This window comes from Salvia hispanica, chromosome 3, assembly GCF_023119035.1.
Source record: "Salvia hispanica cultivar TCC Black 2014 chromosome 3, UniMelb_Shisp_WGS_1.0, whole genome shotgun sequence".
NCBI classification, from domain to species: Eukaryota; Viridiplantae; Streptophyta; class Magnoliopsida; order Lamiales; family Lamiaceae; genus Salvia; species Salvia hispanica.
In genome coordinates, this window is record NC_062967.1 from 38362165 (window position 1) to 38375085 (window position 12921).

The window sequence follows — 12921 nt, forward strand, 5'->3', positions numbered from 1 at the left end:
TGAAACGTTGACAGTGAAAACTGTATCATAGGTTATTGCATCATCTGTTGTTGGATTGTACCTTGAATTTGGGGAGTGGAAATAATATTTCAATCCCCAAGACTTCGGATCTCCATAGCTCTTCATACTCCAAATAAAATGCAAAAGATTTGATGGTCTGCCATGTCGATTTATTTCAATGTAACAAAAACATAGACGCCCTTCCAATATGCATAGTTGATATGCATCATAAAAAATGCTCGTATAACTATCTCCGTGAGGAAGGGGAAAACGAGTAAAATGTTCTGTTTCAAGATCAAAACAACAAATGAAGATATCATTCTTGTTGCCGAAATCAGATGCCAACCAGTGAAGATTTCCGTTAAAAAGTACAGCATAATCAAGGCAATTTATAAGTCCTTGTGTTGTATACACATTGACTCTTTTAGGTTGGGCAGTGTAGTTTCGGCTGCAATGTTTCTCCACGACCCTTCTCCTCTACCACCACCCAGAGTATATACATGACATAACCTAGATAAATTACAACAAAAGATCTTATATTTCCCACTTAATTTACTCACTCCAAATCCAAATACACTTCTGCGTTTAGGGAGAGGAGGTATCTCAATATATTCACGAGTAATTGGATTGTGTACGAAAAGAGTAAAATGATGTTTGTCAAATCCTTCCCACACCAAAATCAAACCATTAACTGAACCAAATATAGCACGAGGTTCGTGCGGTGTAGGCAAACGGAATCGGAAAAGTGGCTGAAAGGCCTCATCGCAGACTGCGTACCCCGTGCCTTCACTATGAAGGAAAGCCAGGCCTGAATTTGGAGCATACGATGTCGCAAATTCACCCCACTTCCCTTCTATCATATTGCGCCATGATTTACAAACATATTTGCATCTCATGATGCTTCCAATCGGGAGTCTTCCTAGGATGTCTCTCCATAATTCTTGGGGCAAATACAACTCTTCCTTCATACTACTAGTATTAATCAACTAAGTCACCAACTAACAAAAATTGAGTTTAGGGTTTAGTATAAAAAATAGAAATCAAAGATTAAGAGCGATGCTGAGGTGAGCGACGATGCAAAGCTCATAAATAGGGTTTGTTAGGTATTGTGAGAGTAGAGCTAGAAATTTAAAAGATACATATTGTATTTTCTTCATTGATTAGCAAATACTCCACATATATAGAGATACGAAAAAGTCAAATAATACTAAACTATTTTATCTATTTCTCATTTATATTATTATTATTTTATTCTAAACTATTTTATCCATTATTTTTACATAAAAAATTCGCGCTAACCCCAAAATCCATATTTTAATAGTAGTAGTATTTATAAGAGAAGAATAAAGTGCATACTACTCATATACTTGACCGAATCGGAGATTTCGAATTTGCATTGGAAGCCCTAAATCTTGGCAAATTCTTCTTTCTCTCTCCATAAATCTTCCCCCAATTCAGCCCTAATCGGATCAATTCACAATCCAAACAATCGAATTCACCCACTAAGTTGGAAGATTAATCAATGGACAACGAGAGCGAGAACGGGTCATACTACGAAAAAGTCGACGGCCTCGCGCGGTGGGTCGGCACCAGCGTCGCCGCGGCCTTCTTCGCCTCCCTCGAGCGCTGCTCCTGCGTCAACCTAACCACCTTCGACACCGACGACGACGGCGAAGAGGAGGAGGCCAAAGATCGCCCGCTCATGCTCACCTCCCACCCCTCCTTCAATTCCACCACTTCTTCTTTTGCCGCCCCCAATAATCCCGATGTCAATTTGAAAACCCCTCCAACCTCCGTTGAGAATCTGCCGGTCTGATCGGTGAGTGATTGCGTTTTTTGGATGTGAATTGGTATTCTTTTGTTGTTCATTGAAATTTCAAATTAATTGCGGAAATTGGAAAAATTTGAGCAATTGAATTAGTTGGTAAGGGGATTTTTGCTTATTCATTTAGATTAGATCATGGATTTATTAGTAGTGTTCCTTGAATAATAGGGAACATGTTGATACAGTTTTTAGGAATTGAGATGAAAAGAAAGAAGGGGAGTATATATATATATATGGATGCTTAAAATATCTTTAATCTAAGAACTTAAATGTTTCAACAGTATGTGATATTTGGCTGATAAAATGCTAGATTGCAGTTCAGATCATTATATAAGTAGATAGTACTAGATATGGTGTGCAACGTCTGTTTGATTATTCTAAATTGAGTGCATCCACATTTTTGATTCACTAGGATCTCGGTATAAAAATAGATTTTGAAGTACAGTATGTACTATATAGGCATAGCATCACAATGATCAAGATCACATTGACTCTTGGTTGCTAGAGTTGTTGGCTCTTCGACTACCACATCGGGATTCTTTTGTTCTCATAAATTATTAGTACTAGATTAATGAAGTAGTACATTAAAACTTGCCATAGTATACCGAGGAAGGTGACTCGAAGTTCCAATAGAGTAGAGATTGGTCTCTTGTAAGGAAGATAAGTTCATGATTTGACTTCTCTCAGCAGCTACTTAAGTTGTTGGGAACACTTGCATTTGCTTGCTGAAAGCACTTAACTCCTATCTTAAGTAGTAGTGTGACCGATGGCTTCTACCTTTTACTATGCATGGTTGATATGTCAAATGCCGTTGATCTCTGAACCTACATTGGACTAGTAGAAGTGAATCTTTTGTTTAAGTTATAATGAAGTTATGATGATCTCTCCATCAGCCATGCTTAAAACATGATAATTCGCTAAACCGAAAAAAAGATTTCAAAAGGTGTGGTTTGCTTCAATAAAATAAGTTGGAAAAATGATGCATACACCTCATCAGTAAATGGAGTAGGATTTCCTCACAAAGTTGAGGTGTGGACTATTCATGTAGCATATTTAAGTTTTCTAAAGCTTCTTCATGAGGTCTATAGACCAACCATGCATTCTGAGTGTTTTTATACGAGAACGACTTTACTCTTCTTTATGCTTATCTAGATCACTCTCCAGTACTTGTTGCTCAATCTATTAAATTTTGACAGCTAACACATGACCGAACATACTGCACGGGGGGCTTCTAATTAACCTTCTCTTTTCTTCTTGTTTCTAGTTTCTTACTAGTATAATATTGTGGTTAAATATGATTTCTGGAGAATAAGACATCTGAGGTCATTTTTCACGTTTGAATCCAGGGCATCTTGGTCAGACAGTGTATATGTGGAGTCCGAAAGTCTGGAGTCTGGTCATGTATCGAAGCCCAACAAAAGCCGGTGTTCATGCCATAGTTCTGTGCTGGATGTTTTTTACTCTTACACCTGAATAACTTTTAGTTTTTTAGTACATGGTTCTTCTACAAAGTGTTACATGTACTGATTATCCCCTACAAGTCGCCATGTTTTATGTTTCTATTTTTCACATTACCTTGTATTGTAGAGATCCATTAATCTCAGTGTGTTGCTTATTGTCTTGTGTAAGAATCTATAAAGATATTAAATTCCTAATGTGAGATTGACATTTCACTTCAATTTTTTGTGTTATTTTGGCTAATCTTTAATTTGTGTAAATCTTTGAATTAGCCTTTAAGATGGTTGATGGTTTTATATGTGACTTGTGAAATGGAGTACTCTAATTTCAAAAATTATAAATTATTTTCATTATAATTGTATTGTTTCATGAATGTGTCTAACATGAATTGTTGATTAAATAAATGTATCTTTTGGTTCACAAAATGAATGTACCGAATGCATATATTAATTAATCAAATAATACAAAATTACAGTATACTAGTACAAATTGATTAAATTTGATAGTGGATTAATTATCTAGCTAGAAACTTGAATTTTCATGAAGTCGCAGTTAGATTTACTAAAAAAATGTTATGTTTCGACTACATAAGTTTTTTGTCTTTGTATTCTTCTCACTATCCTACCAAAAATACATAAGTCCAATAATAAGTTAGTCTGCAGGGAAAAGGAATCAAATGTGTAGTATGTAGGTAGAGTGGGATTCTTGATTCTGGTATGCCATAATTGTGATGGTATTTGTTACAATAAACTCCAACAAGATAGCAAATCAAATTTTGTGTACTAAACTCAAGCTCTTTTATAATAATAAATAAATTCATTAAATACACACCCTGCATCTGTTTAAGTGTGTGATGATTTGAGTGAGAAAGCAATATTCTAAATTTGACTCCAAACTTGAAAGTAGAAGCAAGCTGCATTGCCAGGAAGAAAGCAGACAATACAGTAAAATATTGAGACAATACAGTAAATGAGTAAAATATTGAACTAAATAACCATTTGGCTGTCGTCACCAATTGGAATCCCAAACTTGATAATGGGGAGAAGCTCTTAACACACTTTATGAGCAAGGAAAGAGCAGCCGCTAGTTTGTTGAGAGCATCTGTAAAATCGAGATGGAATAGTAATGGTTTGTATGCATATATCGCACACTAGTGTGTTAATTGTAATTATAATTATGATCCTCTTCCTCATCACCAACTAGGATCAAAGGTTGCTTGTGAAAATTCTCAATTGCAAGCTTCTGTGTTTTCTGCAATCATTGTAGAGTTGGAAGATATTAGTATATGAAGTCGGACCGGATGAGTAATATAAGATCCTTACGTACCGGATTGAATTTTCTCGATGACATGCGAACTTCCTTCTCGGAGGCAATAGGTATGGACTTCGTATCCCGGACTATGATTGGGACGGATAATTTTTCTTGGAATTCGTTCGCACACGGAAAAAAATCGCAAGCAACAATGGTGCAAGTGTAGAAGGGTGCAGAAAGAACTGACTCGGGTTTTAAGAAATGTAATGGAAAAAGATACTGGAACGTGAATCCTGCTTTTATATATTAGTTTTATAATAAAATGTGAGTGAGATGAAGTTAGTGAAATGTGATCTCCATTACCAGAAGTAGTAAAAAAACAAATGAGACATTTATTGGCGGACGAACGAAACTGACAAAATGAGACGATTATTGATGGACGGAGGGAGTAGTTATCATCTAGAAAGGAAGTCGATGGATGAGGATAACTGAAATGCCTATTACCCTCCATACCCACTCCACACCTTTGATTCAAACAAAGACAAAGAGAGAGGTGTTAAAATTTGGACAAGAACTTCAAATATATATAAGTACATGTTTTAGATGGATTAATAAATAATGTATATACTTGACGTAGTTAGTTGGCAAGGAATATTACATGCACTTTGTTCGAATTTCATGACCGAGTCAAGTTTTTAAGAAAATATAAGTAATTAATGTCCCTTCCTCCGTCAATGATCTCATTTTGCTATTTTCGTCTATCCATCAATAAATGTCTCAATGTTTTTTACTAATTTTGGTAATAGACTCCACATTTCACTAATTTTATCACACTCACATTTTATTATAAAACTAATATTCCATAGGACTCACATTTCACTTTTTTTTTCATTCACTTTCCGTTAAATTCCATAATTTCATGCCAAGTCAAACCGCGTCTCCTATTTGTGGATCGATGGAGCAATATTCAACAATAAAAAAAAAATACTACTACTCCCACATTTATTGCTAATATACTCTTTTAATAAAATTCAAAATTGTTATCATCATAACTTAAGCCTAGTTGGGTTATAATATCCTTTTCATAAAGTATTAAGAATGTTATACAATTATCAAAAGAAGATGCCAAGAAGGTACTAAAATTTGTAGCCAAATTCAAAGTATGTTACAGATTTCAAGCAACAAAGTCTGCACCTTTATTCTAAGAGTAAAACACAAACATTCCATAATATAATACTCCTAAAATGACTATTTAAAACACAATTTGGCATCTTCGACTAAGTAAAGATTTAAGACGGACTACTAAATTAAGACATTTGCTTGCTTCTTAGATTTGGTATCTTCCAGTGAACATTTAAAATTTCTAAAGTTGTGTGCATATGGGAAATAAAAAAAATAAAGATATTAATGACGTTTCTCTTTACGTTGAGGAAAACATAAAGTAAGATAAATGATGAATATATATGGTGAGCTTCCATCGTTCTCCACGTCAACAATTCTTTTTATTTTTTTATTTTTGAGATTGTCTCTTCTAAATTCTATTAATATTATGATTTTTGGCCAAATTTTAGAAATTTTTTCGCAAACTTCTGATCGTAAAAATTATAAACTTTATGTTTGGAATCTACCGCGGTTAACAAACGAAAAAATATAGTGCTACGTGGCTTTTCGAATAATCTAAGTGGCCCAAAATGACGTTGTCTGGGCAAGTCAAAATTTATATCGTCGGAAAACAACCGCACCAATTTATAATCAATAAATTTTTTAACTTTTATTTATTATTAAAGTATTCTATCATCCTTCTACAAGACATTTCGAGCATAAATATACTCTTGGATTCCAATTTTTAAGCTATTTATCTGATTTTGAGATAGTAAGATTGTTTGATTAACATATTAATTGTATGAATGCTCTTTTTTTTCTTAATTAAAAGGATCACTAATGTTTTCCATTTACTTCCCGACTCAATGGTTGAAGTAGAAGCATGTTACTAACTGAGCTTATGATAATATGCATACGAGTTGGTCTTTACAAAGGTGGTTACTAAAAATGTGATGTACTAAGTATGTAGTTTTAGGGATCTAGCACAGGATCTCATATTTTGAAATCATCGAGGTGATATTATTTCTTCCATGGTGGTGAGAGCAACACAATTTGCTCAAAATATGATGGTGCAACAACTCTTTGGACAAGAAGCTCTCGTCTCAAGATGTAAGAGTGTCATGTCAAAATAGGATGGATAATAAGAAACTACTACTTCTAGTTTTTACATGTTACTCCATCTTTTCAACCTATCTACAACAAAACCAAGATTGATCGACATCATTCATCCCTTAACAACCATGAGTGACACCCTTTCTCAACTCAAAATCTACATCACCTAACATTTATTAATACTCATGCTCATAAAGAGTGTGCGACATAGTTATGTTAGTTGAATTTACGTTGATCTTGGTTAAAAGTAAAACCGCAAACTCCTATTCGCAGATAGAGAGAGCAACAATATTGTAACAAATATGAACTACTTCCAATGGAATACTTGAGAAAGAAAAATACTAGCAGTACTAATAATTACAAAACGTTACAAATAATGTAACAATATTAACTACTTCGAATGGTATAAGTTGGAAAAATATACACCAACTGTACACAATCTATTTACATCAAATGTCACCATAAACATCTAAACTTTTCCCTTTTTCTCTTTTCAAAACTATCAAATCCCTTAAAATTTTAAACTCATAATAGAATCATCTAAATGCATCAGCATCATCCACAGCTCCCGAACATCGCAGCATCGACGAGCCGGTCGAGCCAGCTCGCATCCAACGGTTCACAGGAGACGGCACTAAACTCACATAAGGGGTGCAATTAGTCTCAGAAATGGATGCTTTACAATCCCTTTCACTATTTTCTTTCCATCAAGAATAAAAATGGCAGACAAATGAAAACTCAATTATGCAGCCACAAAGAAACCATTCCCCACTACTTTTCCTACGACAGATTCCGGCCACCAGCCCCTCTAGCCCCACCACGTATAAAACGTATGGAACAGGCTATACGAGGCCCCACGAGCACCTCCATAATGCACATCAATCTCAAGCAGACACCGTTTCTTTCTCATGGTTTCTCAGATGGGCCAGCAGAGACTTAATAAATGAAAGAATCATCGATATAATTAAGCCCAGCAACGAAAAGATGGGGCAGTGTAGCAAACCTCAGCTCTCTCAAGAATTCGAACATTTTGACTCCAGCCAGCTGTCATTGCCCGTCTCATCTCTAATGAATGAACGGGCCCAACGGTCACTATCCTCGAATACCCCCAAAAATACGTAGCGATTTAACGGATAGGGTTTCCTTGCCAACCAATTGTGCAATCAATTTTGAGGCACATAGGATAAAGAGGTAAATTGTTAGCAAAAGGTGCCATGTGTTAAAGGGGTATTGGCAGACCGTAATTGTGGAATGACCTAATTCGACCGTCCCAAGTGGCGGTGACGATAACCATGCCCCAAGCGTGAGAAGTCGACGAGCTCTGGAAAGAGGTCCTGAAAAGCTTGTACTCAGACTTGCTCATTGAAGACGTTATGGCTTGGGGGCTTGGCATGGGAAGCTTTTCCTCCGGCCATGTTGCTGAGCCCCTTGAGTTGGAGTCAGTGGGAAACTCTTGGCTTAGCGAGAAGCCAGTGGATGAAAAGAACGGCAATGAATTAACTGATCTGTCGTGTTGCGACTCAGATTTTAGGCCAGGCCACGTTATAGCAACGGAGGCATCAGCTGAGAAGCATTCGAACGACCTAGCAGGCTTTGGTTGTGAGAAAGGCGATTCTCCATCACCATTGTAGTTCCAAACATAAATATGTGAATCCTCGCTAGCTGATACAATATGCTTTCCCCGTGGAGAAAACGAGGCAGAAATCTGGTTCCCTGCATTGCGAAGGCCTGGCCACAAGAAAATGGACGAGTAAATTACAGAAATTCGTGAAAATGGCCAAGAACAACGTTCACCAAATCAGGAGGGAAGACAGAATCTACACATATTTCGTAACAAAACAAATCAAGTATGTACCTTTGTATTTTTCGACAACATTTAGCTCAGCATCGACGATTCTGACTTGTGAATCAGCAGAAGTAACCAAGATTTTCGTTGGGTCTCGTGGTGAGAACTGAAAGCCAATTATTCTTTTGCAGGACGACTTCTTCTTTCCGGCTAAACACATCTCTCTCTCCAGCTGGAAGTGATTATCTGATACAAGCAACAAAAGAAATTAATGACTTCCAAAATACAAGTTCATTTAAAGTAGCTCAAATCTCAAGAAAAGGGTCACAAAAACAAGATGGATCGACCTTCAAATGCAAAAAACTCTAGCCAAATACAGATAATCACTGAATAATTAGAAAACAGAGAATTCGAAATAACTGACAATCACAAATGCTAGAGAAACCGAGGGAAGTTCGAGAATTCCTTAACAATTACCTGATATGTTGAAGAAGTGACAGGTCCCCGTAACACAACCAATAACCCCTCCCTGTACAACAAGCGAATACAAAATCATTACAAACATGCCTTATGAGATATGAAGTTGCAATATAATCAGGGTAGTAAAACAGACCTGCGCATCAGGGCTGTACGAAACAGCAGTGACTATGTCCTTTATTTCCGTCCAGTCAATAACTTTAGAGCGTCTGATGCTCCACATGCGGACCTTCCCATCTATTGAGCCACTGATGAATCGGTCGTCATCAACAAGGTTAAACTGAATGCAGGTCACTGCACAGCATTACACAGGGTCTTTAGCCAAGGAAATCAGCAAATCAGAGTTAATTTAAAATTTTCGTTCCATAAAAAAATACAACGACAACTAACCATAATCTGTATGGTGGAAGACCTTCAGACAATGATCAACGCCTACCTTCCACAAGCGAACAGTTTTATCAACCGATGATGTAAGCAGGCACTGCAAGGAAACAACTAAGACTGTTAGTTCCCATTTAACCAAACCATATTATTATTCTACAAATCGTTAATACTACACATACATTATCCTTCGACCATGAAACGTCCAGGACCTCCGCGCTGTGTCCACGGAAAACATGCAATGGCTCCTCTAAAAGACGAAAAACCTTTCGAGGGAAAACAATGCAGGCTGATTCCGGTGTCTTTTTTAGCCCCATTGATTTACCAAATCTATCTTTTTCCACTACACGAGGTGCCAATTCAGACAGATGATTCACCGAGAAGTACACACACGAAGGGTCCACATCTGAGATGTCAATTGTTTCTGATCTCTCGTCTTCCACCACTTGCCATACTCTCACAATCTTGTCTTCACCAGCGCTTGCTAGGTACTGCCCGTCAAGGCTGAATTTCATCGCCAATATCGATCCCTCGTGGGCTTGGATATCTTGTCCTACAAAGAGGCCTGAGAGTTCTTTTAGCTTTTTCCGACTGTGTTGAACCTTGACCCTACTGTTCTTTTTTGCCCGAGCTTGGCTAACGCAATGTAATCTAGCATCATCTTTATCATCCTTCACATTCACACTCATCCTGCAACTCATGGAGCGCCATCTACTCACCCACCTATCCTTCAATCTATCGATGAATTTAGGGGTATCACGATTAAACTCAGTCTCCTTCTTTGCAAGTTGCTGATCAGAGGAAGTAGATTGAGCCTCAAATTTTAGAGATGATCGAAACTGGTCCAACCCACTGGCCCAAATATCTTGTAGCCTGTCATTTTGCATCACCCTAAACTCAGTTCCACCATTACAAGTCCTATTGATATCATCTGAACCAACTCCTTGGGGCATATCCAAATCACCAGCATCCCATCTAGGCAAAGAAGAGATTCCAGAAGAGAAATTTTCTTCTAAACCCGAAGTTCCCAACACAGCCCCATCATCCTCCACAGCTCTGTGAATATCTCCAGTGACAACACCACCATCATCTCCACAACCAGAGGCATCCATAGAATTTCTCCCTTGAGATGCATCACCACTGCTCAACATCCGGCTAATGAATTTGCTGCGGCGCTCCCTAACACTTCGAGAAATGCTAGCCCACAGCTCATATTCCCTATCTTCAGACGAGGAGGCACTAGAAGCAACATCAGGCTCCTGCACAATGTGCTCGAGGGCGTCAAAGAACCGCGATTCTTCGCCCTCGTCACTGAAGCTATCCATGACTGTTCAAACTCAGGCCATGGAAAGACAGAGAACCCCCTCTTCAAGAGCTTTTGAAAGCCTTATTGCTTTCCAATATAAAACCTTTAAACAAACAGAGAGAAACACAAATTAAGTGATAAAATAATAACTTAGTAAACAAGCACACCAGCAAGCACCACAACCAAGGTTTTCAGCAAAACTAGAAACAATATTAAAATAGAAACACCACAACAGCAAGAACATAACTATACTAAACAATTGCTATTATTCAAACTAATAACTAAACATGGGAAACATAAACAATAGATCCAACATGGATCCCAATCCACACGCATTGTAACTGGCCCTTCCACAACAATTAGCTCCCACAACAATACCAATTAAAAAAATGCACAAATGAAAATCAAACTCTCCAGAAACCCGGATACATTTAACCTAGAAACCGAAACCCCATCACCAAAAACACGACTTTTCAAACCCCCAAACAACGAATTATCGAATTAAACAAACATAATCAAGGAAACCACAAAGAAAACACATAAAAATGGAAGATTTGCTCACATGGGTTGAATTCAGATTTAAGAGATCGAATTGGAGCAGATGGATCAAGGGGTTTGGTTTCTCTCTCTAAAGGTTGCAGCAGAGATGACTGGCCATTGAAGAAAATGAGAATTCGAGCAAAATCAAAGCTCATGGAAAATTAAGAGAGGAGAAAAGAGGGGTGGCAAAAAAAACTAAAAATGGAAAATGAAAAAGCAGAAATTCCTTGATATCCGTGAATGGATGGCCCGAGAAACGAGATTTTGAGCTCCGTTTGTGTGTGTGTTGTGTGTGTAACAGTGCGTTCCTCTGCAATTTTGCCCCAATTTCTCTCTCTCTCTTCTCTCTCTACATGTATGATATATAAAGCGATTTTTAAATACAGATAAGGTTAATGCATTTACATAATTTTCTGTATTTATACTGTTTTCCACAAGATAAAATAAAATTGATAAGCTAATGTAAGAATATGTTTAGAATATTTTATTTTAATGGGTAAAGACAAAATACTATACTCTTATTAAAAAGTATACGCAATTTTATTTTTTTGTGAGTTATGAGTGCATTTTTATTATAAGAGATTCAATTGCAAATGTGAAGATTAGTACTATTAGTATAAATAATAAAGAGGGGTAATTGGCTTTTTATCGCTACTTAAAGTCAGATTAGATTTGGATCGATTTTAGAATAAAATAATGATTGAGATTGCTATGTTTTTTAATTACTACTATTTGCATCTAACACGAAATAGCACTATTAAAATGTAGTATATCGGTTTTTATTTGATGCAATTCTTTCATTAAATACGATATATTAGAGGAATTTATATCAATTCTAAGTGTCTAGATTAGTAGTAGAATTTTTTTTCTCAACTTAAAGACATAAATGTGGAATTTGAACTTGAGTTTATCAGATCTTGTCACATATTATTACTAAATCTTTTTTTTAAAAAGAATGGGCATTTATACTCTTGAAAACGTTTATTAGAAAAGTTACGTTTTATTTGTGAAAATTAATGGAGTATTAGGATTTACTAATTAATATTTTCTGCACAAACAATAACTACTCAAATTTATAAATATTTTAATTTATAAAGAAAAAATTTCGTTATATTTATAGATTCTTTTAAAAATATGTTCCAAATTTTAAATATAAGTTCCTACATTAAAACCTATAGCCTTTACATAATTACATATGTAGCACATGATAATCCATTTAAGGTTCAAAGCACAAAAGATTTTGAAATTATATACGTTGAGTTTACACAAGCATTTTTATTAAAATTAATGATGCGAATATTAAAAATGGAAAGTGAAAATCAAGCATTGTCCATATATCAATTTAATTTCAATAAATTATAGCCAATTTAATTGGTAACAAACTTTCACTCAAACTAATATATATTGTTAGCATCAGTTATGGTATGCAATAATAATGTATAGTATAACATTAAAGTAAGCGCATTTAAGTTTGTGATCATATTTTTATTTTCACTGTATATCTCAAATTTCGCCAAACAATTTGTGCCATACCTCGAAATTAATGAACATATTTTCTATATATATTTAGTAAAAACATATCCTTCACATTTAATACACTAAAATATGGAAATATATCTACCTATCTCTCTCTAAAAGGAAAATATTCTTCCTTGAAGTGGAGCACTGAGATTGCGACAGCAT

At 36.0% G+C, this 12921-nt stretch overlaps 1 protein-coding gene and 2 long non-coding RNA genes across 5 annotated transcripts; 1 reads left to right on the forward strand and 2 right to left on the reverse strand.

Moving 5' to 3' along the window:
* Positions 1–1361: 1361 nt before the first annotated feature.
* On the forward strand, positions 1362–3504 carry LOC125211193. The gene is made up of 2 exons (XR_007174476.1): positions 1362–1819; positions 3172–3504. It is a non-coding gene; the product is annotated as an uncharacterized LOC125211193 (long non-coding RNA).
* Positions 3505–4146: 642 nt separating this feature from the next.
* Positions 4147–5072, reverse strand: LOC125216726. Its single transcript, XR_007175449.1, has 2 exons — positions 4610–5072; positions 4147–4534 (listed from the first exon to the last, which is right to left on the reverse strand). It is a non-coding gene; the product is annotated as an uncharacterized LOC125216726 (long non-coding RNA).
* A 1998-nt stretch (positions 5073–7070) lies between these two features.
* On the reverse strand, positions 7071–11604 carry LOC125213488 (WD repeat-containing protein 44-like). 3 transcript variants are annotated; one of them, XR_007174949.1, is made up of 8 exons: positions 11261–11603; positions 9575–10801; positions 9402–9492; positions 9148–9305; positions 9012–9063; positions 8604–8780; positions 7752–8476; positions 7071–7382 (listed from the first exon to the last, which is right to left on the reverse strand). XR_007174949.1 is itself a non-coding variant. In XM_048114062.1 (8 exons), exons 2-8 carry the CDS (start codon positions 10715–10717, stop codon positions 7875–7877), a joined length of 2127 nt encoding a protein of 708 aa, XP_047970019.1. In that variant the 5' UTR covers positions 10718–10801; positions 11261–11604; the 3' UTR covers positions 7071–7874. The 3 variants fall into 3 exon arrangements, 2 of the variants coding, with proteins under 2 accessions (XP_047970019.1, XP_047970018.1); XM_048114062.1 differs by having other exon boundaries at positions 7071–7891; positions 7988–8476; positions 11261–11604; XM_048114061.1 differs by having other exon boundaries at positions 7071–8476.
* Between the last annotated feature and the right edge of the window lie 1317 nt (positions 11605–12921).

Coding starts and splice junctions, on each gene's coding strand:
- LOC125213488 (XM_048114061.1), bottom strand. CDS start 10,717: ATGGATAGCTTCAGTGACGAGGGCGAAGAATCGCGGTTCTTTGACGCC. Junction 9,493..9,574: donor TTTCATGGTCGAAGGATAAT/GTATGTGTAGTA, acceptor GTTTCCTTGCAG/TGCCTGCTTACATCATCGGT. Junction 8,477..8,603: donor TGTTGTCGAAAAATACAAAG/GTACATACTTGA, acceptor TCTTGTGGCCAG/GCCTTCGCAATGCAGGGAAC.